Source organism: Nannobrachium achirus (assembly GCF_963921795.1).
Source record: "Nannobrachium achirus genome assembly, chromosome: 13".
Taxonomy (NCBI): Eukaryota; Metazoa; Chordata; class Actinopteri; order Myctophiformes; family Myctophidae; genus Nannobrachium; species Nannobrachium achirus.
In genome coordinates, this window is record NC_137833.1 from 43706112 (window position 1) to 43732357 (window position 26246).

Sequence of the window (26246 nt, forward strand, 5' to 3'; positions counted from 1 at the left end):
CTGTCTCACGACGAGCGAGAGTTTTACAATTTCATTCACTCGGCGGTTCACTTTAACCCCTTCTCGCTCGAATCAACTGGAAGACGACGGCTCTCCATGTACTTTAAAGCAGTGGTTCTCAACCTGTGGGTAGGGACCCTCAGGGGGGTCCGCAAATTATTTTGGGGGGATGATTAACGTAATGTGCAACATTGTTTTCTCACTCGACAGTAAACAAACCAACACAAGGTTTAAGTGTATGCGATAGAGGGTATCTGCATATTTCTAAAGTGACACTATAGGGACTTTTTAATACTTCTAAAATGACAAATTAAACATTGGTCAAATTGTTAAATATTAGAGGCTGAAATTGTGAAAATAGCAGATGCTCACAACGCCTCACAACTCACAATAGAAACATGTAATGTTATACAAAATGTAATGCCTCAACTAGTTAGTGCTCGTAAGGGTGCGGGCCCGGGGTCCCCAGTTAAAATATGATTATTTTGGGGGTCACGGCTTGAAAAGGTTGAGGACCACTGCTTTAAAGTCGGTCAACACAAGCCGGTGTTGTATCGTCCCATGGGGAGGGGAAATGACTTTTCTGCTTTCACCCGCAGCAAATGGCTTGCTCAGATGGCTTTTTGATGAGTGCTCAGTGGGGAGCTGCTATAGAGGTTAAGTGTCTTCTTGCTCAGAGACACTTCGGCACGTAGTTTGGGCGAGGGTCAAATCGGTGACCTTCTGATGACCAGGCAGGCTGCTTGAGGCAGCCTCTTTACCCACTACGTACGGCAGGGGTCCCCTTAGGACCCCTTAGCCGACAGGGAGATGAAGCAGGGAGATTTTCATAGATTTCATAGATAGATTCATAGAAGTGTTTGACAGCACTGTCGTCAGTCTATGTTGGATTCGTGTTAATGTGGTTTTTTTTTTTCAGACATTTAACCACTTAAATCATCGATACTTTTGACCTTTCACTCCAAACCTATTTGACAAAAATAGCCGATCTACAAGCTCTCAACGCATTTCAGTGCAAGGCGCTGAGAGCTTGTAGATCTGCTATTTTTGGCTTAAGTTCTCCTCAGAATAGGGATGTGAGGGTTCAAGTTGTTCATTTAAAATAATTATTCTATTACACAAAGATTTGGAGGACCCCCTCCCTGTAGTAACTCTGAGGACCCCCTAGGGGTCCCGGACCCCCTGTTGAAGACCCCTGCACTACGGTAAGACACCCCCCCCCCCCCAGCCCAAAAAGAAAAGCACACTTGCAGTGCCGTGTGTCCAATCGCAGCTCAGCGTTTGCCCCCTCATTAAATACAATTCAGCTGTAAAATGTGATCTGACATTGTGTTTACGTGTTCATACCCAGTTTCCATGTCTTCCCGGTTCTCCAGTGTTTCCTGGAAGCCCTCCGTGACCCTAAACCATGAGAGCAGAAAACACGTCAGCGCGGAGCACGGCTATTACAGACCTATGAGGATGATCAGCCGGCAGGGACGTGCTGGCCATTGGGAAAAGCGGTGCGAGGCGTTGTGTGCTTGTTCTCACTAGTTTAAATCATTTTTAAAATGATTAATACAAAACAAACGGTTTTGGACATATAAGGTTTCCACCCGACAACGACGAAATATAACAAAAAAAAATAGGGCCTCTTTTTCCCGGGCTGAATCAGGGGCCCAGCACGTCCCTGTCAGCCGGCCTTTTATTGCACGAGGGGGGCCCACTCACCTTTAACCCCGCAGCTCCCTGGATCCCGGGTTGTCCGTGCATACACTTGCAAGGCGGTCCCCCCGCCGTCAGGCCGATCTCTGCATAGCCTCCACACTGCAATGGAGAGAGCAGCGGCGTCGGTTCAGAAAAAAGCAAAGGTATGGCAACATGACTGGTGTCAAGACATCAGTCATGTTGCCATACCTTAGCAACAGGCACGATTACAGTACATTTTATTGTTTTCCCCCGTAGCCAAGGTATGGCAGCTGCCATAGCTTGCCATACCCAATTGACACCTCTGGGAGAGAGGAGGACATTGTGTACTAGGGATGGGACGATATGAACATTTCATATCACGATTATTGTGACAAAAGTAAATCGTGATTTACAATATTATCGCGATAATCAAAAATCCATTATTCTGGGGTGGAACATTTGCCTAAAAATAGCAGATCTACAAGCTTGTAGATCGGCTCTTTTTTTGGCAAAGTCATTTGATAGAGGCTGAAAAAAAGACTGTATCAAGTATGTATATTATAAGTACCTTTTACCAATTATAGAGGGTTTAAGTGGTACCGCATATGCAGCTCGGCAAATAAAAGGTGAATTGATCCCAGTGCATGACGTAGCACAATATCACGATAAATGACATTTCCACAAAACGATTATCGTAAGTGCTTTTTATCACGATAAACGATAATATCACGTATCGTCCCATCCATATTGTGTACATTACTAAACTTCAGGGATCTTCATATATGGGCATAAAAGGGATTCTGGGGAATACCCATATGGACTTTTACTTAGTTGATGTCACCTGTGATATCACCTGTGATGTCACAGTGATGTGTCAGGGGAACCACAGTGTCAGGGATGACCTTCAGAGATACGGTCGCAAATAACAACAATTAAATGTATATTTTTTTGGGGGCTTTTTTTATGCCTTTATTGGATAGTACAGTAGACTGACAGGAAACGGGGGGAGAGATGGGGAGAGACATGCGGCAAATGCGGCAAAGGTCGTCTGGATCGGGAATCGAACCTGCGACGCTGCCAGGCATCAATACCTATATGGTATGCGCTTAGACCAGTAGGCCACCGGGCGCCCCTTAAATATATTATTTTAATATTATTTTCTTTCTTTCTTTTGTAACAATTGCGACACATTGTGAATTAGTCGATCGACTGTTTTAGCTATTCGTCGCATGATTGAGTATATAAGGGCTTAAGTACTTTAAGGGCGTAAAAGCTCTGGTGAATGATAGCTAAAGATAAATGCATACTTTGTAGGGGTGTAACGATACATTTTAATAGCGATTCGATACATATCACGATACATGGTTGACGATACGATACAGTACATGGACGATATTGGTTGATTCATGTCGATACGATACGATTCGATTCAATGATTTAAAATCGATATAGTAACTATTAAGCAAAGAAATTAAATCTGTGTGAAAAGTGTGGATAGTGCAGGTTTTTAAGGGAAACTTATTATTATGGATATAAATAAACACAGTGATTATCTGGCAAATACATTGTATTTGAACAAACCTGCACCTTGACATGAACCCAGAGATTACAACATTTATCGATAGACCAGTGTAGCTATATGAAAAAGAAAAGTAATTAAACCCCTCCTTTAAAAAAAATCTTAAAAATGCGAAATACAATGCACAAGTTGGTAGTATCGATACAATCGATTATTTGCCCTGCCGATTCGATGCGATACAAAGTCAAACGATACCATTCGATTTGAGCTGTTTTCTTTTCGATATACTTCGATTTATTGAATTAAAAACGATATTTCGATGCAGTTACTAAATCGTTACACCCCTAATACTTTGTGGTGTGAGCGATGCGGTGGTTTCATGATGAAGTGTTTCATTGTTTCTCAAAATGGATTTCAGGGACTCTGTGGATTCCTTTAGGGTTGGGTCTAAATTGACCCATACACGTCTGTAACTAACAGTGTACAAATGGAACCAAATGGACCCATTACTGTCAGAGTTAAAGTCTGTAACTCTGACAGTGTACAAATGGAACCGAATGGACCCTAATGGGTCCATTCGGTTCCATTTGTACACTGTCAGAGTTAAAAGGAGACCTTGAAATGTAAAAGTTTGAGAAACACTGACAGATGTGCTATTTCAAGTCTTCAGGCTTTACTGCTCTTTTCCTGCAAATGTCCTGCTAATGCATTTTATCCACAGGTTTCTTTCTTTGTTTTGATTTTCAATCTTTTATGGAGAATGGAGCGTATTTTTGCAGAAACCCGCAATTCCGCAAATGGCAAGAAACCATTGACCATATTCACACCATGTCATCTTGGATCACATGACTGACCAGTGACACATGGGGTGGTAACATGTCTGAGCCTGCATTACAAACCATTGTAAACAATGGAGCGATGGTCCCAAAATATGAGTTCTGTTCAACCAATTTCTTTTGACTAAATTGACAAATGGGCAGATGAAAATATCTTCAAAGTCAGAGAAGGACATAAAAATTGCAAAAATAGCTGATCTACAAGCTCAATCTTCAGCCAATCCACTGGAAATCTACTGTCTTGCCAATGGCAGGACGTGCAAAGTTTTTTAAATGGCACATCTGTATTTAAATGGCCAGGGACATGCAGAGAGGCAGGGGCTGAAATTTATAAAAGGGCCTTTTGGTGAAAACATAGAAAATAGCAGACCTCCAAGCTCACAAAGCTTTGTGCTGCGACACGCCGTGAGCTTAGAGGTCGGCTATTTTCGATGCTTGATTTCTACACATTTCTTCACCTCAACCTAAGATGCTGCATGCATGCATTCAAGTTCAGGAGAGTTTGGACAAGGCAATTCTCTTGAATGCCGCCTTCAGGTATGGCATGGAAAGAGGGGCATTTGCATTTCATTCACCATAGTAAAAAACTGCATTCATGGTCTGGAGAGGGCACTTTTTACAGACGGATAAAAGGGCAGGGGCTCAAGCCCCCTTTGATGTCTGTGTGTGCACGTGCCTGTAAATGAGGCCAACTCACCACGTTGGAGAGTTCACAGCAGCCCTCTGAGTACGCCTGCTCAGGGTCACAGGACACCTCCATCTGCTGGAGGTCAACCTGGGAACACACGTTTTAATGGATGTCAAATGGTGGAAGAAGCACTCAGGTGTTTTATTGAAAAATAGCAGATATACAAGCTCACAGCGCGACACCGAGTGCCGCGCTGTGAGCTTGTATATCTGCTATTTTTTTAATAGTTAAAGCATAACATAATGCGTAACAATGTGTACCCGGTCTAAACGGGTTAAGTAAAAAAAGTAGCAATACCACAGTATAAAAATACAAGTAAAAGGCCTGTGTTGAAAATACCGGTAAAGTATAAACAAAAGTATTGGCATCAAAATATACTGAAAGTACCAAAAGCAAAAAGTACAAAAAATGTTTGAAAATAGCAGATCTACAAGCTCACAACGCATTGTGTTGTGAGCTTGTACAGTAGATGTATAAAGTAGTGCTACAGTGGTTAATGTATGTTATGTTATAATATGATAATTCATATCTGCAAAATAACTAATAACTAAATAACTAAAGTTCTCATATAATTGCAGCAGAGTAAAAGTACAGTATTTGAATCTGAGATGTAGTGGAGTTGAAGTAAAAGTACTGAAAATTGGAAATACTCCAGTAAAGTAAAAACACCTAAAAAGTGTACTTAAGCACATCATTTTAGTAAATATACTTAGTAACATTTACATAATTTAGAAACAAAAAAATACAAAAATAATTAAAGGTAGGGTATGTGATTTCATTTGATTCAAATAATAACAAAATGGGTCTATGTTCTGATAGTACAGTTATTAGTTACTATAGAGTGTTTGGTCCATATTTGGACTTCAGCCTCATCTCCTGTGAGGAGAAAAAAGCACTTTCAAAAACTGTTGGGTGACAAGTTTTCCTTCCTTACGCGCACCAAGGCCTGCCTCCACTTGATCATGATTGGAGGAAGGCCCAAGCCTGTCACCCACATGAAAACTGAAACTGAAACTTAAGTGAAATCACTTACCCTACCTTTAATACACATTCGGAAAAGATGTCACTGCCGAACTCACAGAAACCGAGCGATCTCCCGCAGCCCTCTTGACGATAGAGGTGTACCCCTGGCGGATGAGCGGTCTTGGGTCCTCGATGGGCTCCACGCTGACCTCGGCGCAGTCCACCAGGAGCCTCGCCTGGCCGCCGCGCACGCTCAGCGCCAGCTTGTGCCACTCGCCGTCCAGCAGCTTCTCGACGCCGTGGAAGGTCCTCAGCATCTGGGCCCCGCCGGGGCCGGCGTAGAAGAAGTCCAGCGACCGCGTGTCGCCCTGGAAACGCAGGCCCACCTGGTCCCGGCCCTCGGGGTCGCTCACTTGCCACAGGTTCCAGGATCGCTTCGCCGTGTCCTTGGTCACTTTGAAGGTGGCGATCACGGAGTAGTCGGAGGGCAGGCCGTCGGGGTACACGTCACTGTGGGATGACGTTCGTAAAGGACTTAAGTTAGGCTCGGATTGGTAAACTGAGTGATGTCCCCGTCAACTTAGTCCAAAACAGTACAGTACATAATAATGCATCATAAACAATACAATACAACACAGGATCCATATCTTCTATTCTACGCTGTTGCAATAAATCACACCCAGTGTAAAGTGAGCGGTACCTTTGAGCAGAGTTAAACTATATGAATTCTTCTGTTGTTCATTATTGTCAAGGTTGCTCAACAGCGCCACTTGGTCACCCAGCGGTATTACAGCTGTTGCTACTAGTATGTACATAGGGGACATACACACTCTGTCAAGCATGCAAGTGCTTGCCGCTTGCACCTCTCAAAAAATATAGAAGAAAAGAACACGCAATGACATGTGGTTTTGTTTGTTTAAAAACAACAACAGCAGATGGAACACATGACAATCTGTATCTCTTAGTGACACCTTTGAGAAAACCAAACCTTCGCCTTAATGGAAGCATCTGGACCTCAACATGTAAAGGATGGTGAGGGTCCAAAACAATGCTCTGTGCTTTTGAGATAACACTTCATTCAAAGGCAAGCAGTGAACAACAGTAAATATATGGCTCTTGTGTCACAAGACAACAACTGAAGGGGTTTGTCATGAAATAGGGTTGAATTGCTTATTGGGGAATGAACACAGGCATAGTTTCTCAGTACTGAAGGCTTTACATGTCCCACAAGGCAGCTAGGCTGGTACCACATCTTTCTTTGAAATAAGGCCTCTCTTAATTTGCTCTCTTTTATTGCCGCGGGGGCTGAGACATTCAACACCATTTTGTGTTTGTTTAACTTGCACTTGATTTACAGTAATGCATATTTCCCACTTCATACACAGAGCATCGCTCGTTTGTCATGCAGACAAGGTTCACTGAGGACATCTTCGCTGGCATGGACGCAAATGGAAAAGACAAAACAAAAAGGACTGATTAATGGCGCTCCGTGCCTCGCGGGCAGCGGGAGAGACATCAGCTAGGCATGAAGACGTAAACATATCAATCGTCTTGTGCCAATGGAGAATCAATGCACATGGATGCAGGACAAATGGAAAGTGCCATCTTCTCACCCACTGTGTTGATTAAGTAAAAAACAAAAGTGTATACAACATGTAATTACTTGTACATTTTGCCAAACTCTTGTTAATGGGTTATTCAAGGATCGAGTGTGCACATTAATTATGGCCACTGAAACCTCTGGTTCTCTCCATGTCTGACTGTCAACTGAAAAAGGCTCATAAGATTCAGTGTAAACGGCCTGCGTCAAAAACCTTACTTGGAAATAAACATTGCAGATGGCTGGGAGGCAATGAAGATATTGGCCAACACCCATTGGCAAAGTAAAGGGGAAAGATTAGCTTAGGTTTGCAATATATCGTCACTGCCGGCAGAAACCTGGTATCTCCAAGTTTCAAATTTGTATGATTTTTGGTAAAGGTTGGTTGGGGGTGGTGGTGGGGGGTGTGGTGTGGTGTGTGTGTGTGTGTGTGTGTGTGTGTGTGTGTGTGTGTGTGTGTGTGTGTGTGTGTGTGTGGGGGGGGGGGGGGGGGTGTACTGTACTGTACTTTACTGTACTGTACTGTACTGTACTGTACTGTACTGTACTGTACTGTACTGTGTATGGTACTGTACTGAACAGGAGTGGCGCGATTCTCTCTAATACAAGGCTCTTCTAGGCCACTCGGTCAAAGTGGGTCAAAGTTCATACTAATGAGGATGGACATAGATAGTTAGGGACAGACAAAGCCATTCGTTGGGAGCAGTTCCACCACTCCAACAATGGCCTATCCACAAACTCGCAATGTACTACGTAGGCCTACTGTACTGTACTTGCAAGCTTGTAGATCTGCTATTTTAGAGGTTAAGTGCCTTGCTCAGGGACACGTCAACATATACACATGGGCTGGCCTGGAGGTGAACCGGTGACCTCCTGATTAGCAGGCAGCCTCTAGTCGACGCCCACTCAGCTATAGGGCCACCCTAGTGATGGAGGCCAGGTTGAAAGTGGTTGGTTGCACAATATCTTGTTTTTGCACATTTGCATAGTTGACATGCTGTAGGCCTACAGTATATGAAACACGACACATCAGGGGTCTTCAACATTTCTCAGGCCAAGGACCCCTCAGCAGGGACCCACCACCACTACACATATTGGATTCATGTCAAATGTGTGTTTTCAGACATTTAACGACTTAAACCCATGTTTGACCTTTGGCTCGGTACTTGATCCGATCTTTTTTCCCCTGTAGGTCCACTCTACACCAAACCTCTTCGCCGACAATCTACAAGATCTGCTATTTCTGGCTAATGTTGCTCCCAGAACAAGCTAGGGGTGCTCCGATCAGACAAAGATTTGGCGGTCCCCCCTGCAGTATCTCTGAGCACCCCCCAGGGGTCCCGGACCCCCTGATGAAGACCCCTGCATGCGATACACTGAATTGTCAATAAATTTGAATCAAGATGTCTGTAATGTCCATGTGAGCATGGGCGTCACACCAAATTCTGGGCCCTGGGTACAAGGATTCACTGCGGGCCCCCCATGAATGTTAACTATTGAAAAATAGCAGATATACAAGCTCACAGCGCGGCACCGAGTGCCGCGCTGTGAGCTTGTAGATCTGCTATTTTTGAAAAATCGTGAAAATGTGTGCAAGAAACCTATGTCAAGGACCTCCAAGATGATATGCATTTGGCCACGGACCCCGATCTCAAAATGTTTAGTTCCAGGGACCCCAGAAGCAAAATTTGAGTTAGAAATGTTCGCTTAAAAAATACATATATTCAAAGACTTTCACACATTTTCACAACTTTTCAAAAATAGCAGATCTACAAGCTCGCAGCGCGGCACTCGGTGCCGTGCTGTGAGCTTGTATATCTGCTATTTTGCAATAGATAAAGTTATTAAGGCCCCTCCACCTTGGGCCCCAGTAACTCAGTCCCACTTTCCAAACCCTTGTGACGCCCCTGCATGTGAGTGGGCTCATGCAGCTAGGCTACTAGTAGGCTACCTCATGGTCTTGCGGAGGTGGATGGAAGGGTTGACGCGGTAAGCCACGGCCTCGGGTTCGGATCCATTCACTCTCCTGACACCTCTGGACTCGGACACGCGGAACCCCTCCAGGAGATCAAAACCTCACACCACAAACACTGAGCTTTAGTTTCACATTTCTTTGAAGTGAGAAAATGTTATTATTGATTACATCAGTATCTAGAAGGGATGGATGATTTCTCAATTGTACAGGGCATTCACCAAATATTCGAATATCAAAGTCACTATTCGACGTTGTTCACCAAAGTAAAATATTCGCTTTTTTTTTTTAATATATAGTTTATAAAACTAGGAAGTCGTAATAGGATAGGAAGTCATAAGAATGAGTTGTCAATGCCCCTGGTGGATGAATTTGTTAATGCTCTATACCAGGTGTTCTGAAACCTTTTTAGGCTGTGACCCCCAAAATAAACATATTTGAACTGGGGACCCCCACCCTGACAAGCACTTGGAATTGTAGGTATTACATTTTATGTGACTCGGTTCCACAGATAAATATTGTGAAAATAGCAGATCTACATGCTCACAACGCCTCGCGTTGCGAGGCGTTGTGAGCATGTAGATCGGCTATTTTCACAATGTTTCACTATGTTCGCCTCTTGCTTACTAAATATTTTACAGTTTGGCCAATCCTGTCGAATATTCAACTATTCGAATACTTTGAGGTTGAATAATTCGAATAGGGCCTACTAAAAATCACTATTCGTGAATGCCCTATAATACATCAGCAGTAATAACGTCAGTGACATTTAAAATGTTTATGAAGTGCCATGAATTACAATCACACAGTTAGTCTGAGAACACATTAGAAACTGTGCAATTTGCATGAGCTCAGGTTGACATGATCAAGGTCTTCTCTTTGAGGTCCTGAAGGGTGGGTGGCGGAATGATGTCACTAACAGCTGAACATGTATTATGAGTAAATGCTGACATCTGCTGGGCATACTGTGGAACAACATTGATTCACCTTTTATATGTGGCATCAACCTGGTAAATGCATGTCATTTATGCCTATATCTGGTTAGCCACAAGATATACTGTAGCCATGTTTAAAGTTAAGTAAAGTAAATCAAGAAGGTACTGTTTGGTTTGTTTGTTTTTTTGTACTTTTTTAAATGCAAGATAAAAGCTGTAAAGAAGACTTACTTGGTAACTTTTGGCACTGTGTCACTTCCCAGATAGAAAGCAGTACAGAGAACACCAGCATTTGTTTAATGGCCGGCATTTTCAAATTCTGATAGTCAGGAGTTATAAGGGCCTGCAACAATAATTTGGGTAAATCACGTTTGAAATCCATCTGAACTTTTTTTACTGCAAAATTATATAAAACAGAATTTTCTGACTGAAGAAAAGGAAAAATAAAAGTCATGATATAATTAAAATAATAACATTTTGGTTAAAATCTAAAATCCTGTGATGATGAGAAACATCTTCCTACAACAAATCCCATATTCAATCAAATACATTGCTGGAAGAAATTACACTACATCATACGCCTCTAGATTTCACCATGAAACTTTGACAACTAATGACCGTAGTAATAAATATTCCTTCCTTATAGCATTTACATCAAACACAAAATATGCAATTGACAATATCACGTTTCAATAAATCAAAGGTATCATTTAAATAAATGATCGTTTTCTATATATTAAACACAATCAAAACAGATCGTCAGAATTGTCATTGGCTAAGTGACGTTTGATCAGCCAAATAGAGCTCATCATCCTTTTTCTGCTGTCATCACAACAAATCTGCATTCGGCACGATGTCAAAGAACTTGAGAAATACTCACATATTACTCCAAAAGGGAGGCTGCAGATGGATGTTTTACAGTCGCTGCGGTGGTGATGCAGTATATCCAGGTCTAAAGTGTCATCCCGGGGCCAGTCTTTGAGCTGAACAGGAGGTCCATTCAAGCCAGACAGACGTCTTGGGTCCCTGGGGAACCTGACCCTGGATCTCCACTCCACCTTTGGCCCCCAGGGGATCTGGCCAGGGGCGTCACAAGGGGTAGGAAAGTGGGACTGAGTTACTAGGGCCCAAGGTGGTGGAGGGGCCTTCATTATTTTATACTTTAGCTATTGAAAAATAGCAGATATACAAGCTCACAGCGCGGCACCGAGTGCCGCGCTGCGAGCTTGTAGATCTGCTATTTTTTGAAAAGTCGTGAAAATGTGTGCAAATCTTTGAATATATGTATTTGTTAAGCGAACATTTGTAACTCAAATTTTGCTTCTGGGGGGTCCCTGGAACTCAATATTTTGAGATGGGGGTCTGTGGCCAAATACATACCATTTTGGGGGTCCTTCACATGAAAAGGTTTGAGCTCCACTGACATAGAAACATAGGTTTTTCCAAAAAACCTCAGAAGGATTTGAAATATTCAAAGATTTTCATGATTTTTCAAAAATAGCAGATCTACAAGCTCGCAGCGCGGCACTCGGTGCCGCGCTGTGAGCTTGTATATCTGCTATTTTTCAATAGTTAAAGCACAGGGGCCCCGCAGTGAATCCTTGTACCCGGGGCCCAGAATTTGGTGTGACGCCCCTGGATCTGGCCTCTCCCACAGGCCCAGTTCATACCCAGTCCAACCGTTTCGCTGTAAGGTAGCAAAGTCTGGGCGTCAAAGATATTTCATGTGTAGAAAGTAACAGGGCGGGTAGAATAGCAGGCCGTTCATTTTGACACGGACGTGTCTTTTATTGTGAGAAACGGGGGAAAAGATAGCCGAGAATATTTTGGAGAAAGGCCTGGATGCATTCAAAAGTCAGTTTATCTACTTTGAACCAGGCATGTCTATTTTGGGCAGGTCATTTATAGGTAAACGGGAAAAAAGAAAAAAAAACATTTTTGAAAATAAAAGCATAAAACAGTCGATCTACAAGCTCACAAATGCACATTGTAAGCCTATAGATTGACAAATGTTCCTATGTTTGTGCGACACCTTTGTATGACAAAGTATAAAACAAGGCAAAAGTTGTCATTTGAAATAAATTAAAAGGCCCAATATGTATGAAAAATGTATAAGTAATATTTTCACATAGTGTACGTCTTGTAACAGTTCGTTTAATGACAGTAGCATGTTGCAAAGTTTCCTTTGCTCATGCTTATACTGTTACAACTTGGATTGTATTTCCTCCAAAAGCCAGACGTACAGTAGTTCTTCAGTGATGGTTTTCCCAGGGAAGTTATGCACTGTTTTAAGAGAAAGATGTGGTATGTCACAGCTAGGCCCCACATGACCTGCAAACATTCCACTCAGAGCTGAGCAGCCTTTGAATGCAGAACAACTGAGTGGATTGGAGCATAAGGACTAAGGTAAATTCTACATACTACAACTGAATTAGTGCCATATTGATAAATGCACAAATATGATAGTTTTATCATTTGCGATAATAAATGTATAATCGGTAGATATGGCGGCCTTTACCCACTTGAGTGAGCACATTGACGTCATTGTTTGAATTCAACAATAGACCTACTGCCCTAGATCTGTGGTTCTCAACCTTTTCAGCCCCCGACCCCCAAAATAATCATATTTTAACTGGGGACCCCCCTGTCCCCCCAAAACCCTGACGAGCACTAAGAGTTGAGGCATTACATTTTGCATGACACGGTTCTATTGTGAAAATAGCAGATCTACATGCTCACAACTCACAATTGTGAGCATGTAGATCAGCTATTTTCACAATTTCTGCCTCTAATATTTGACAATTTGTCCAATGTTTAATTTGTCATTTTAGAGGTATTACAAAGTCCTTAAATTGTCACTTTAGAAATGTTCAGATAGCCACTTATGTCTGTTTGTTTACTGTTGAGTGAGAAAACAATATTACACATCAAGTTAATCATGTGGGGACCCCCCAAAATAATTTGGGGATCCACCTGGGGGTCCCGACCCACATGTTGAGAACCACTGCCCTAAATTACAGTGCAGGGTTTTCACAGAGGATTATAGCCAGTGACCTCACATTACCCCATGATGACGACTGCTGCTTTCAGTCTCACTCTATCTATACAGCAGCCATAATCCATAGAGTGCTCAATCCCGCCTGGATTCTCTCCTACCCCATGCATGCACACATGATTTATGGGAAATAACAGGCATGGACACACACACACTCACACACACACACACACACACACACACACACACACACACACACACACACACACACACACACACACACACACACACACACTAGACTCCTAGAGGAAGAGAGCAGGGAAAGAGCAAGTACAGAGATACAGAGAGCAGCGGGTCTCAAAGTGGGGTCTGTGGACCACAAGGGGTCCCTGAGGGGGTTCTAGGGGGTCCCCAGCTAAGCTAGTTATTATAGAATTAAGATATATACAGTATACTGTAGTTTATACATCTGGTAATCATTTTTTAAATCTTGAAAAATTTGAACATTTTCGAATATTTTTAAAACATTTAAAAAAAATCTTGTATGGTGGTCCCTGGCAGAAAATATTTTCTGATGAGGTTCCCTGCTGGCCAAATACATATTAATTTGGGGGTCCTTGACAACCTTGAAAAAGCTTTGGTACCACAGAGAAAGAGAGCGAGACAGATTGAGAGTGAGAGAGTGAGAGAGAGAGTACACGTGAACAGACAAATCAGTGGACTACATCTTATCAGTATGACTTGGTAGCTTTCCGCAAGCAGGTTTATTACAAATATGTTACAGTAATCATTTCAGCTCTACCAAAAGTAATCATACACTGACATGGATGCACTAAAGAATGTCTACTTAGGGCTGGAGTGTCACATCTTCAAGGTCAATATGCGCATGATGCCGTTGAACCGACCAAAGAAAAAGAAGGGGGGGCTGCATTTGCCGAGGACTGCAAAGCTTAAACGATAAAGGGATTTCTGCGTGAAATTGCCTTCAGTAGTGTTTTTATCTTTTAGGTTATTTTGCAGCGTTTACTAGACTTTACTAGTATGGTGTATTGCCCTTTAAATGCACGTCGGGTGTATATCGTAGGACTTTAAATAGACAGTTAAATGCAGTGCTACTCAGGGGTTCCGTGACGCCCCACCTGGCCCACACGTCAGCATTACAGACATTACAGTACATTCAGTAAGGCCTCATTTGTGCTCCGTCGTCGTGACGGAGCAGAAATCAGGCGTGACTTTTTTAGAGTGCAAGCCCTGCACGCTGTCATTCATTAGTGTACAAAGGTTTTACCATACAGTGTCGTTTTCTTTTTCTCCCCAAGTTCTGTTCTCTTCTTCGTATTTTTCGAACCTCTGCAGGTTTCGCTTCAATAAAATAAAATAATAATACCAAACTTGACATTATTCACAAATAAAATACATTAAGACAAAAATACACAAGGCCAATGACATCCCATTCTCACATAATATTAAACCATATGTTCTCTCAACAGAATATTTTACATCTTCATGGACAATTTAAATAACACTCAACAATGTTTGCAGTCTGTAAGTTCATCAGTATCTCCAGTCTTCTTTTTTGTCTCGAGGAGTGACCTTTTCCTTGTCGAGATGGCCGACTATCGTTTGGGTGCTTTGGCGAGCTTGCTAGTGGGGGTGCTTCTCCGCTGGGGCGTTGGGATCTTGGAGGGTTTGCCCCCCTGCTGCCGGGAGGAGGCGGAGCGCGGCGTTGCTCGGCTACAGTCCCCGCCGGTCTCGGAGCCGGCGTCCGAGCACACCGACGCGATGTCCGAGATGTCAAAGTCGGAGGCGTCACTTCCCCTGCGGCTGCTTCCTCTGCTGCCGGCTTTACTTCCTGGTCGACTGTTGTTCTTCCTGGACTCTGTGGAGACAGATCGCAAGAAACCGTTTAGATCAGGGGTCTTCAACAGGTGGTCTGTGACCCCTAAGGGGTCCTCAGGCTCAGAGTAATACTACAGGGGGTCCTCCAAGTCTTTGAGTGTGTTTTATATTAACCACTTGAACCCTAGTGCCCATATTCTGAGAACTTTAGCCAAAAATAGCCGAACTACAATTAGCTTGTAGATCAGCTATTTTTGGCAACAAGGTTTTGTGTAGAGAGTAAAAAGAGCAGACTAAATACAGAGTGAAAGGTCATGTTTATTAAGTATTGACAGTTCAAGTGGTTAAATATCTGATGTATGTACAAATAATATACGTATGTTCATGTACAATATACTGTATGCAAACTAACCAGTTAAGCTACAGTAGAACAGGTCCAAGGAAAATATGATATCATGAAGATGAGGATTACTCACCTCCTATTGTCTGTGCTCGGGCCTTCATCACAGCGGCGCTGATCAACGTTCCCTCCTCACTAGACTGGAAGCCTTTTCCTGACAAGTATCCAGGAAGACGTAGTTTGCTGCCCTGAACCGGTGTACCCTGCAAGACACAGGGCTTCCATTACCACTCTCATATGATATCAATGGCCGACCCTTTAATCAACATGAAAGAAGAATCATCCCTTCATGGCAAAAGCATGGATACTGTTAAACACCTATATTGCAACCGTTATTGATTTCGTTTTTTTAGTTTTTTCAACCTCATCAACAGGCTTTATCATTTCTTCCCATGCACAGCGGTTAACCACATAAGACCGGGAAAGCATCTGTTTCATTTTAGATTTTAGAGTTGCCTATTCGAAAATAGCAGATATACATGCTCAGTTATACGAGCTTGTACATCTGGTATTTTTTGAACAAAATCTTGAAAGATTAGAATCATTTAACACAAATCTTCTCTTCTGGGGGAGGGGGGGTCCCTGGCCAAAACATTTTCAGATGGGGGTCCGCGGCCATACATATATCAATTTGGGGGTCCTTGGCCACAAAAAAACTACTGATTTAGAAGGCATAAGAATCGGCCTCAGGTCTTAATGGGGTTCAAGCCCTCAATACTTTGTTGCCTCCATTTTCACCAAATCTCTACAAGCTCACAACGTTGTGAGCTTGGAGCCCAACTATGTTTGGCTAATGTCCCCCCCCCCCCAGAATGTGAATGCCAGGGTTCAAGTGGTTAATATCCTCAGCATGGTAAAATTGTGTAGTTTGATAAGCAATATTAGACGCATAAAAAAACGAAAACAAAAAAGCTCTGTTCATATGCTGTGTTACAGGAGTTAGTTTCTCAGGCAAAGACTTATGGTAGACACTCGGTTAGTACTTGATTATGTTCCGTTCCAACTGAAATCTCTATGTAATGCAGTGCCACGCAACCTCTGAAACAACTCTGTTCAACGTTTTGATTATTATTATTTTTTTCTTTTCAAAAACTTTAAAGGAAATTATAAATATATTTCAAAATGAATCAAATTATGCAATTTCAATAACTAATATAGCCTCGCATTGTGAGCATACTGTATATATCGGCTATTTTCTCTATTCATCGTACAACAGTCGCTGCAGAGCAAAGCGTGGAATAATTAAATGAAGCGTGATTGATGACATATCAGTTGTTCACAGAGGTGAAAAAAAAAATCAAAAATAGCAGATCTACAAGCTCACAGCGCGGCACCGAGTGCCGCGCTGCGAGCTTGTAGATCTGCTATTTTTGATTTTTTTTTTTTTTTATTGGATTTCAGCTGGCTGGAAGGAGGCAGTTGTTAGGTCAAGACATTGGAAGTTTCCCACAAGACGTTGGATTCTTGTTCACTATACCTCGGAGGAGGAGCCCTGGCTCTCAAAGGAGTCTGATGATTTAAGAGGACTGGAGGGTTTGATGTTTGTAAGCCATGGCTTATCATAATTGCGGCTTATTTGTTGGGAAGTCTGAGGAACAACGGCAAATCAAAACACACAGACATGGATTCACATGGAGAAATCAAAAGGGGCATGATACCCAAAAGTATAGGCTGATTCTGTAGTTTGTTCCCTGGTTTTCAGGTTTAAAAACTACAAGTAGATTAAAAACATGGCAGCTTAGTTAGCAACGCAACTGCAGCTAACATCATTTTGTTAAACCCTATTATACTAGTTGACAGGATTCTCAGTACATCTACTTCTAATCCACAACATCTCAGAGTCAAATATTGTACTTTTACTCCACTACAATTATTTGAAACCTTTAGTTACTACTGTAGATTATTGTAGATTATTATTACAAAACATGCATTTACCACTTCAGCCCATTTCAGCCATTTGAAAATACAAGCTGAGCTACAAGCTCACAAGACGTTGCATTGCTGCACATTGTGAACTTGCAGATCTTTGAATTCTTGTGAAATGGACTTTCTGCATAATGAGTACTTTCTACTTCTGGTACTTTTAAGTACATTTTGATACCAATACGTTTGTATTTATACTCTAGTACATGTTGAATTCTGGACTTTTACTTGTAACAGAGTATTTCTACATTGCAATAATAAAAGACAATAATGCACCTAAATCTGACACACCCATTATCATATTAGATGCAGCTGCATGTTGCTTATGTTGCTGCGTACATGCAGCCTGTCATGTTTTCTCTCTGTAGTTTTTAACCTGAAGCGGAAAACAAAATACAAAATAGCCATAGGGTTTCATCCCCCTTAAAAAAATAAACATAAAAACTACAGGAAGTGAAGGAACATGAACTACAACACAGAAAACCACAACAAAATGATACGAGGAGGACAAAGGGAAACAACTGAAAGAAAACATGGTTGGGAATATTCGATGTGTATGACTGATGACTCATGACTTTTCTGAAGTCCTGTGCATTTGCCGCCATAAGAGACGAATGCGCCCCCAGTCTTAAAACTACAGCATACTAGGGCATTCACCAAATATTCGAATATTCGAACATTCGAATATCAAAGTCACTATTCGACGTTGTTCACCGAAGTCGAATATTCGCTTATTTTATTTTATTGTTTTCTCTTTAAAAAAGATATAGTTTATAAAGCTTGGCTAGATAGGAAGTCATAATAAAGAGTTGTCAATGCCCCTGGTAGATTAATTTGTTACAGTAATGCTCTATACCAGGGGTTCTCAAATTTTTTTAGGCTGTGACCCCCAAAATAAACATATTTGAACTGGGGACCCCACCCTGAAAAGCACTTGGAATTGTATGTATTACATTTAATTTGACTCGGTTCCGCAGATAACAATTGTGAATATAGCAGATCTACATGCTCACAACGCCTCGCAACGCGAGGCGGCATGTAGATCGGCTATTTTCACAATGTTCGCTTCTTGCTTACTTAATATTTGACAGTTTGGCCAGTCCTGTCAAATATTCGACTATTCGAATACTTTGAGGTCGAATAATTCGAATACTAAAAATCACTATTCGTGAATGCCCTACAGCATACTATACTTTAACTTGCTTCCGAGTGGAATGACTTACTTTGGGGGTACTGGTGGCCACTGGGTTTGCCGGGGCGGGGCAGCTGTGGCTGGAGTTGGACCTGGTCGGCGAGCATCCTCGGGACGACGGCCGCGACCTTCGACCCCGGTAGCGGAAGCTCGCCATCACCTGGGTGGTGCCTTCTGGGAGGATGAACTTTTCCCGCAGCTCCATGTTGGTCCTGCCTTTAGCTAAGAGACGATGTTCACAATGAGTAGACTATAAACACTAACATACCATACAGTACGGTTTAAAAGCATGTGGATGGACAGCCAGGTTCTGCTTTACATAAAGCTGGGTATTTGGAATGAATAAAAACAAATGTGGGTAAAGCCTGGGTTATACTTAGTTGCGCGCGCAAGGGATGGGACGATATGAAAACTTCATGTCACGATGATCACGACCAAAGAAATTGCGATTTACGATATTATCGCAATAATCAAAATATCCCCAACATCCATTATCCTGGGGTGGAACATTTGCCAAAAAATAGCAGATCTACAAGCTCACAACGACGCGTTTTGAGCTTGTAGATCGGCTATTTTTTGGCTAAGAGATTTGATAGAGAGTGAAAAAGAGACTGTATAAAGTATGATATTTCCATTTAAACCCTCCATAACTTTACCAATTATAGAGGGATATAAGTTTAAATCTCCACGATACGATTATTGTGAGTGTTTTTTATCACGATAAATGATAGTATCGATTATCGTCCCTACAAGCGCTATGAGCTTGTATTGGTGCGCAACACCCGCGCACAACTAAGAATAACCCACGTTTTGCTGAAATGTGGGTTTATGCAAATAATGAAACACAGTGAATGAATGGTAAAACACATGCATGTTTGTTTCTGTCAAACGAATGCCATCAAAAACACGGCTGCAGCTGTGTAGCACAATAAACAGCATCAACCAAAACAAGCAATGCTGCTTTGTTTGGTTTTATAAGAGCTTAGAAATCCAAATAAATCCAAAAGTAACAGTGCTTGGCAGCCGTAGCGTCCAAATCTAGGAGATATCAAATGAGAACAGAATGGAAAACGCTATTTGCAGGAGGAAACAGTCAGATATGACAACACAGAATAAATTAAACGTTTTCGCATCACTCATTACTGTAAGTCGAATCATCAAAGAATAAGCAATCCAATTCATAATCTTAGCAAAGACTGACATTTCAATTTGTTTTTGTTTTTTTGGAACTCCTTGGCGAAGCAACTTGTCATCATACAAACAAAATAGTGTAGCTTACAACCTAAGCCAGACCTGAGTCAGTTACTGTAAATTATCTTAATAAAACAGCGTGATTGTCAAGCAAAATGTGAAAACAACACTGTAAAAAGAGGTTGTGTACAGAACTGCTTGTGACATGCTGAGTGTGTGAGAGAGAGAGAGAGAGAGAGAGAGAGAGAGAGAGAGAGAGAGAGAGAGAGAGAGAGAGAGAAAGAGAGAGAGAGAGAGAGAGAGAGAGAGAAAGATAGAGAAGGGCAGACACAGACAGACCTGGCTGCCCAGAGAGGAGAGGCTCCCTCATTGTGATGAGGGAGCAGTAGAGACAGAATTACACTTCCTAACACAACGTAAAAAATACACAAACATTAGGGAGGAATTCTTCCCAAAAATTTAAAGAATTTGCCCAGAATTCAGAAGTATGACATAAAGGCAGAAATTGCCATTCCTTTTGGGAGAACAGAAAGAATGTGCAGTTTTAGCTGCAAAATATGTAAATTCCTGTCACAAGAAAAGGGACAACCAGTAGGACACATATACTGTATACCATTATGTTTACTTTACCGCACCATCTCCTTTATGTACTGTAATTTCATTGATATATATATATTGTTATATTGTTTGTTGTTTGTCATAATTGTATTTGTGCTTTGGCAACATTTGTAAAATGTCATGCCAATAAAGCCAATTGAATTGAATTGAATTGAATTGAATTGAATTGAATTGAATTGAGAGAGAGAGAGAGAGAGAGAGAGAGAGGAGAGAGAGAGCGAGAGAGAGAGAGAGAGAGAGGTTTAGATCCACAGGTGTATTGAGCAACTCAACAACATGATGAGACAGCATGCATGACATCGTATCCACAGTGAAATGCACTTCCACTGTGAATGGACTTGTTGTAATGGAACACCATTCTCTGTGAGATCACAAACACAAGCACACACTCTCGGATGTGCCGACACACATACCACCGTCAGTGGGGTCATGGAGCAAGGACAGAAAGTGTGTGATTTGCCAACCTATAGGAGACTGAGTGATTGAAGAGTTTGATTCCGAGCGCAACATTTTGCTCCCGTGGTGATGAACTAGAAGAAACGATATGACATAGAAATGATACAACGTTCCAGATGTTTAGCAAGAAAACACAACATCTCTGTAGAAAGCAGAAACAGGGTCATAGTAATACACTTCCATAAAAGAGCCTCACATTATGTACTTATTACCGTTAATCACATGTACTGTAATGTACTGTAGTGTGTTATCTCCAAATACAGGTAGTCAATTGTGAACACATTTCTAGGAATTGTCAGAAGGATCAGAACAAGCCTATGGTTTATACAGTATTTACCCTCCTAAAACATCAAGATCAGTTAATAATGAACAGACCATTTCTACTCTTCAAGTACAAAAACTCATTGTACCGACACAAATACAAAATCTGTCTTTTATGGACACGGTGTCATAAATAATGCAATCATTCTTAACCAGGCATTTGCTGCAATTTGCAATTAAGTACCCCCAGTGGTGGAAAGTAACTAATGTACTGTATGTACTTAAGTACTGTACTTAAGTACAGTTTTGAGGTATTCGTACTTTACTTGAGTATTTCCAATTCCCAATACTTTTCCTTCTACTCCACTACATCTCGGATCCAAATATTGTACTAAAAATAGCCGATTTACAAGCTCACAATGCGTCACAATGCGTTGCAAAGCTCACAATGCGTTGCGAGACTCGTGTGATGCAACGCATTATGAGCTTGTAGGTCTGCTATTTTCAAAAGATTTTTATACATTTGAAAACTTTTAACATTTTCTTCATTTTTGATACCAATACTTTTGTACTTTTACTCCAAGAAATGTTTTATTTTCCGGAGTTTTACTTGTAACAGAGTATTTCTACATTGCAGTATTGATACTAGGGCTGTCACAATTATTACATAATCGTCATAATCATTTCCATGTTGAAAAATGTTCATATATAAAAAAAAAAGAAGACAAAAATAGCGGAAATAGCAGATCTACAAGCTCACAACGCGTCGCATCGCGACGCGTTGTGAGCTTGTAGATCGGCTATTTCCACTATCAATGTTCTTTTTTTAAGTATAGTTATCAAATATGTCAGTAAATATGTCAGTAATTTCTTTGTATATTTAGGTTATGTGTCATATCTACCATGTGCAACTTCAAAGCCTAAAAGTCGAACAGAAATGTAATTGTTAACAACAAAAACGCAATTAAATCGTTAATCACAATTATTTAAGTGAAAATGTATCGTCATGTAAAATGTCAAAATCGTGACAGCCCTAATAGACCGTTTGTCAGCCTTCTGATTGGTCCCTGAGACTCCCTGACTGGCCAACCAGAAAAAAACATTCACTTTTTGCTATCGGGGGTGGAGTTTGTGCAGTGGAGAATGTTGAATGCGTCTTTCAAGAACTGTCCGCAGTGCGCGACACGGAGATCGGCCGGTACGGTGATAGCGACGGCAAGCGTCAAGCGATCTCGCTCATCATAATGAATAAGCTTCAACAAACTAGTTCACATGTACCTTATCAATGGTCTAAGAGTCACGATTGGGTACATATAATTTAAATGGGCAGAATTACGAAAAGCCAGCCTATTATGTGAGGAGAAACATTCTCTCTGTCCTCTTCCTAGTACCCAAGATGCAATGCGCTTCTCTTTCTATCTCTGATCCAGAGGATTAAACTAATTAAAACATTTATTTTTCGGGGGAAAACTACTGTTTTGCTATGTAATTACTGTACCTTTTTCTTCCCTTTTTATTAATATCACGTAGATGTGTTTTTTGTGGTACTTTATATAGCTGTAATGAGGCTATGAAGGGAAAAAAATTCCCATCCACTACCACTATAAAATAATCTGCAAAGAGGATTCTGTCCCACTGGGATTAAACAAATTAAAACATATATTTTCGGGTAAATCCCCTGTTTTGCAATGTAACTACTGTACCTTTGTCTTCCCTTTTTATTAATATCACCTAGGTGTTTTTCCTTTGGTACTTTATATAGCTGTAATGAGGCTATGAAGGGGAAAAAAATCCCATCCACTTCCACTATAAAAACAATCTGCCCAGGGTTAATGTCCCATCATAGTAACAGGGCAGAATGGGGCGGGATTTGCAAAAGGGTTTATTGATACTTTTACTGTGAGTACTTTTCCCACCACTGAAGCAGCCCCGTGTTGCAACGTGACCTCATGGGCGTGACCTTACCTCGGCAGGGATCATTCTTCACCAGGAACTCGTCCAGAGCCATCCAGCCTCCTCCCACGCGCACCATGACGGTACTGCGCAGAATACGCACCAGGCGGAGCTGCTGGGAGTCTCCGAACTACGGCGGGAAGGGGGGAGCAAGACAGAGGGCAAAGTGTGAAACGTCACCCCACACTTGGCTTGAACACTTTCCTCACCTGTCTGGAAGCTATGCAATACTTGAGACTAGTCTAGACTGATATGGGGAGTTGATTTCATTACTATGATTTAGCTTTGATTTTGATCTACTTTGATCAATTATGATACAATTATAACGTTTCAAAAAAAATTACGTCATTTGCATGCAGGGATGAACAACTTTACATTATGAATGTAATTTAGGATTTTCTTATTGTATTACAGATATTACAGATATATATAGACACAGAGGATTTTGACACAACACCATCAAGTTTTCATTCTCAAAGACACAAATAACATGAGGGTCAATCCAACTGTTTTATGTTTTCTTTTCTTTTTTTACACTTCTCAATGTGTTTGTGTGAGTATAATGTATAACTGGAAATTTTGTCCACAACCATTGGTGTGTTATTCAAAGCCTTAAGGGATTATGAGGGAATCATAATCCTGCCCAATGAAGGGGTCAAATGTGTGTAGTTGGACAAAATGACGAGTTTAGAGAATATTCTGCAACCAGTATTTGGCTCCAGTCTATGAATGTATGCTACACACAGGTCCTACAGCAGAGTAGGCTGAGCCTGTTAAGAAAGATCATTAGACTGAAGGCAATTCATCATACCACCAGGGGGCAGTATCGTATAATGTTTTTGCCTTCACCATCCCAAAAGATAGAGGCTTGTCCTGGAATTCTGTATCAAATAGTAATGTTTGAGGCAAACAGAGGAAGAGACATATAAAATAGTAGTTTAACACAGTGGTTCTCAACCTGTGGGTCAGGACCCCCAGGGGGGTCCCCATATTATTTTGGGGGTCCCCAGATGATTAACTTAATGTGCAATGTTGTTTTCTCACTCAACAGTAAACAAAACAACATAAAGTTATAACATTTAACATTTCTAAAGTGACAATTTAAGGACTTTTTAATAACTCTAAAATGACAAATTAAACATTGGCCAAATTGTCAAATATTAGAGGCTGAAATTGTGAAAATAGCCGATCTATATGCTCACAACGCCGAAATGTAATGCCTCAACTCTTAGTCCTCGTCAGGGTTGGGGGTCCCCAGTTAAAATATGATTATTTTGGGGGTCGTGGCCTGAAAAGGTTGAGAACCACTGGTTTAACATAATTCCTTTTAGCAATGTGTCTCCTCTGTCTGCATGATTTTTCGAAAGCTTTACACTCAGGGTTTATCAGGCTTGTTGCCTGATATGGGAGGTGAATTGCCAAGTTCATGAGATGACAAATGAGAGAAGTCAGCCAGTTGGATTTGACTGTTGCTTAGTTTAGACGACAACATCATTACAGCACACACGACAATCACGGCCGCATGCTTTCCGTCCGACAAGGTAACGTCATGACAACAACAACAACAACACATGGATCAAACAAACGTATCAGGCAGCAATCTCTTGCAACTCGGCGATGAGTTGCACTGTTTCTACCACATAAGGAATCATACTGGGTATTCAAAGGATGCATTGTCGTTGATGCATGACCAATGCAGTTAGCTGACACCAAGCGCAACATGAGGGATGGCTCTCATCACATCGCTGTCATCTACCACAGTGCAACACCACGCAAACATGAACCAAACAACACTGATGACCCTTCCACAGGTGCCTGTTACAACCTCCCCTCAAACTGGCCTTTGGTCTTTGAATTCTGTATGATTTTTACAAAATGATTCAATGCCACTGGTGATTTTGTGTGATCAAAGTACAGCATGGAGTTTGAACAATGATCTCAAATAAAAAATAGGCACAAAAAAAAAAACAGCTGAAGAATAACTATTTACCAGAATACAGCTTTCCAAAACGTCAACGTGTTGGTGAGGGTTTAGATTTTGATTTTCCCTGTTTGCTATTGTCTCATCGCCGATTACGGAGTCATGTAAGCAGTGAACCAGACCGAACTGTTAAAAGAATTATTTCATTTCATTGATGGAAAATACATCATTAATAAAAACTAGTGCATATACTGAGTGACACACTCAGGGGCGTCACAAGGGGTAGGAAAGTTGGACTGAGTTACCAGGGCCCAAGGTGGAGGGGCCCTAGTAACTTTAGCTATTGAAAAATAGCAGATATACAAGCTCACAGCGCGGCACCGAGTGCCGCGCTGTGAGCTTGTAGATCTGCTATTTTTGAAAAGTCGTGAAAATGTGTGCAAATCTTTGAATATATGTATTTTTTTAGTGAACATTTGTAACAAAAATGTTGCTTCTGGGGGGTCCCTGGAACGAAATATTTTGAGATGGGGGGTCCTTCACATGAAAAAGTTTGAGCATCACTGACATGGAGACATAGGTTTCTTGGCACACATTTTCACGATTTTTCAAAAATAGCAGATCTACAAGCTTGCAGCGCGGCACTCGGTGCCGCGCTGTGAGCTTGTATATCTGCTGTTTTTCAATAGTTAACATTCATGGGGGGCCCGCAGTGAATCCTTGTACCCAGGGCCCAGAATTTGGTGTGACGCCCCTGGACACACTACTGCAAGTTAACCACTATCCCAGCTCACCACCAGTAACGTTACTACTCTTAAACCAGCAGACGTGGCCCAGATCCCCAAACCAGTAATGAATCCTACATTGCAACATGCAATATTTAAATATAAGTCAACTCAATAAGCAAAATAAACAAAGTATTCATAGGAGGGAAAAAAAGTAAAAGAAAATACACAACTTTGCCCAACTTTAAAACAAATAACATAAATTAATAGTGTCAGTTACACAAACATAAGTCAGCCATTGTAGAGGTAAATCATTCCCATGATGTCAAAGCAGCGAAGCCAAGCACACATGAAGCATTGTATTCCAAATTGCTGAACTAAAAAATACAAGTCATGTTCCTACATTAAGATTATTATGTCCTGAAACTCAAAAGCAGATGCAGTAATTATAAAATGAAGTTTTTGTTTGCCGCTTGAAAAAATCATCTCAACAATAGTGATTTGAAATTTGGACTGTGTTGTACTTCCATTCATATATGGTTATATTTCATTCATAATATAGGCGGCAAATCCTTAGTGAAATATGACATT

The 26246-nt window shown here is 41.3% G+C and overlaps 3 protein-coding genes across 7 annotated transcripts in view; 1 reads left to right on the top strand and 2 right to left on the bottom strand.

Annotated features, from left to right (window-relative positions):
- The window catches only part of fbxo9 (F-box protein 9), a 446168-nt gene extending 437311 nt beyond the window's left edge, over positions 1 to 8857 (top strand). The window contains exon 14 of the transcript XR_013962637.1: positions 8834 to 8857. The gene's annotated coding sequence lies outside the window, so the exon portion shown is untranslated. The remainder of the gene's footprint in view (positions 1 to 8833) is intronic.
- The window catches only part of LOC308297342 (uncharacterized protein), a gene marked incomplete at both ends in the record, with an annotated part of 38994 nt that extends 28503 nt beyond the window's left edge, over positions 1 to 10491 (bottom strand). Inside the window, 6 exons of the mRNA XM_080740755.1 lie at positions 1348 to 1401; positions 1711 to 1806; positions 4721 to 4798; positions 5791 to 6184; positions 9226 to 9349; positions 10413 to 10491. Coding sequence (XP_080596881.1) covers positions 1348 to 1401; positions 1711 to 1806; positions 4721 to 4798; positions 5791 to 6184; positions 9226 to 9349; positions 10413 to 10491 — 825 coding nt within the window. The remainder of the gene's footprint in view (positions 1 to 1347; positions 1402 to 1710; positions 1807 to 4720; positions 4799 to 5790; positions 6185 to 9225; positions 9350 to 10412) is intronic.
- Positions 10492 to 13904: 3413 nt separating this feature from the next.
- dst (dystonin) overlaps positions 13905 to 26246 on the bottom strand; it is a 145744-nt gene continuing 133402 nt past the window's right edge. For 2 of the 5 annotated variants that reach the window (XM_080740952.1, XM_080740951.1), the window contains 5 exons: positions 23022 to 23139; positions 18562 to 18752; positions 16893 to 17003; positions 15492 to 15618; positions 13905 to 15055 (listed from right to left, as the gene is read on the bottom strand). In XM_080740952.1, the coding sequence (XP_080597078.1) occupies positions 14793 to 15055; positions 15492 to 15618; positions 16893 to 17003; positions 18562 to 18752; positions 23022 to 23139 (810 nt within the window). In that variant the 3' untranslated portion in view covers positions 13905 to 14792. Of the gene's footprint in view, positions 15056 to 15491; positions 15619 to 16892; positions 17004 to 18561; positions 18753 to 23021; positions 23140 to 24999; positions 25117 to 26246 lie in introns of all 5 variants that reach the window. The other 3 variants (XM_080740949.1, XM_080740948.1, XM_080740950.1) reach the window with 3 other exon arrangements.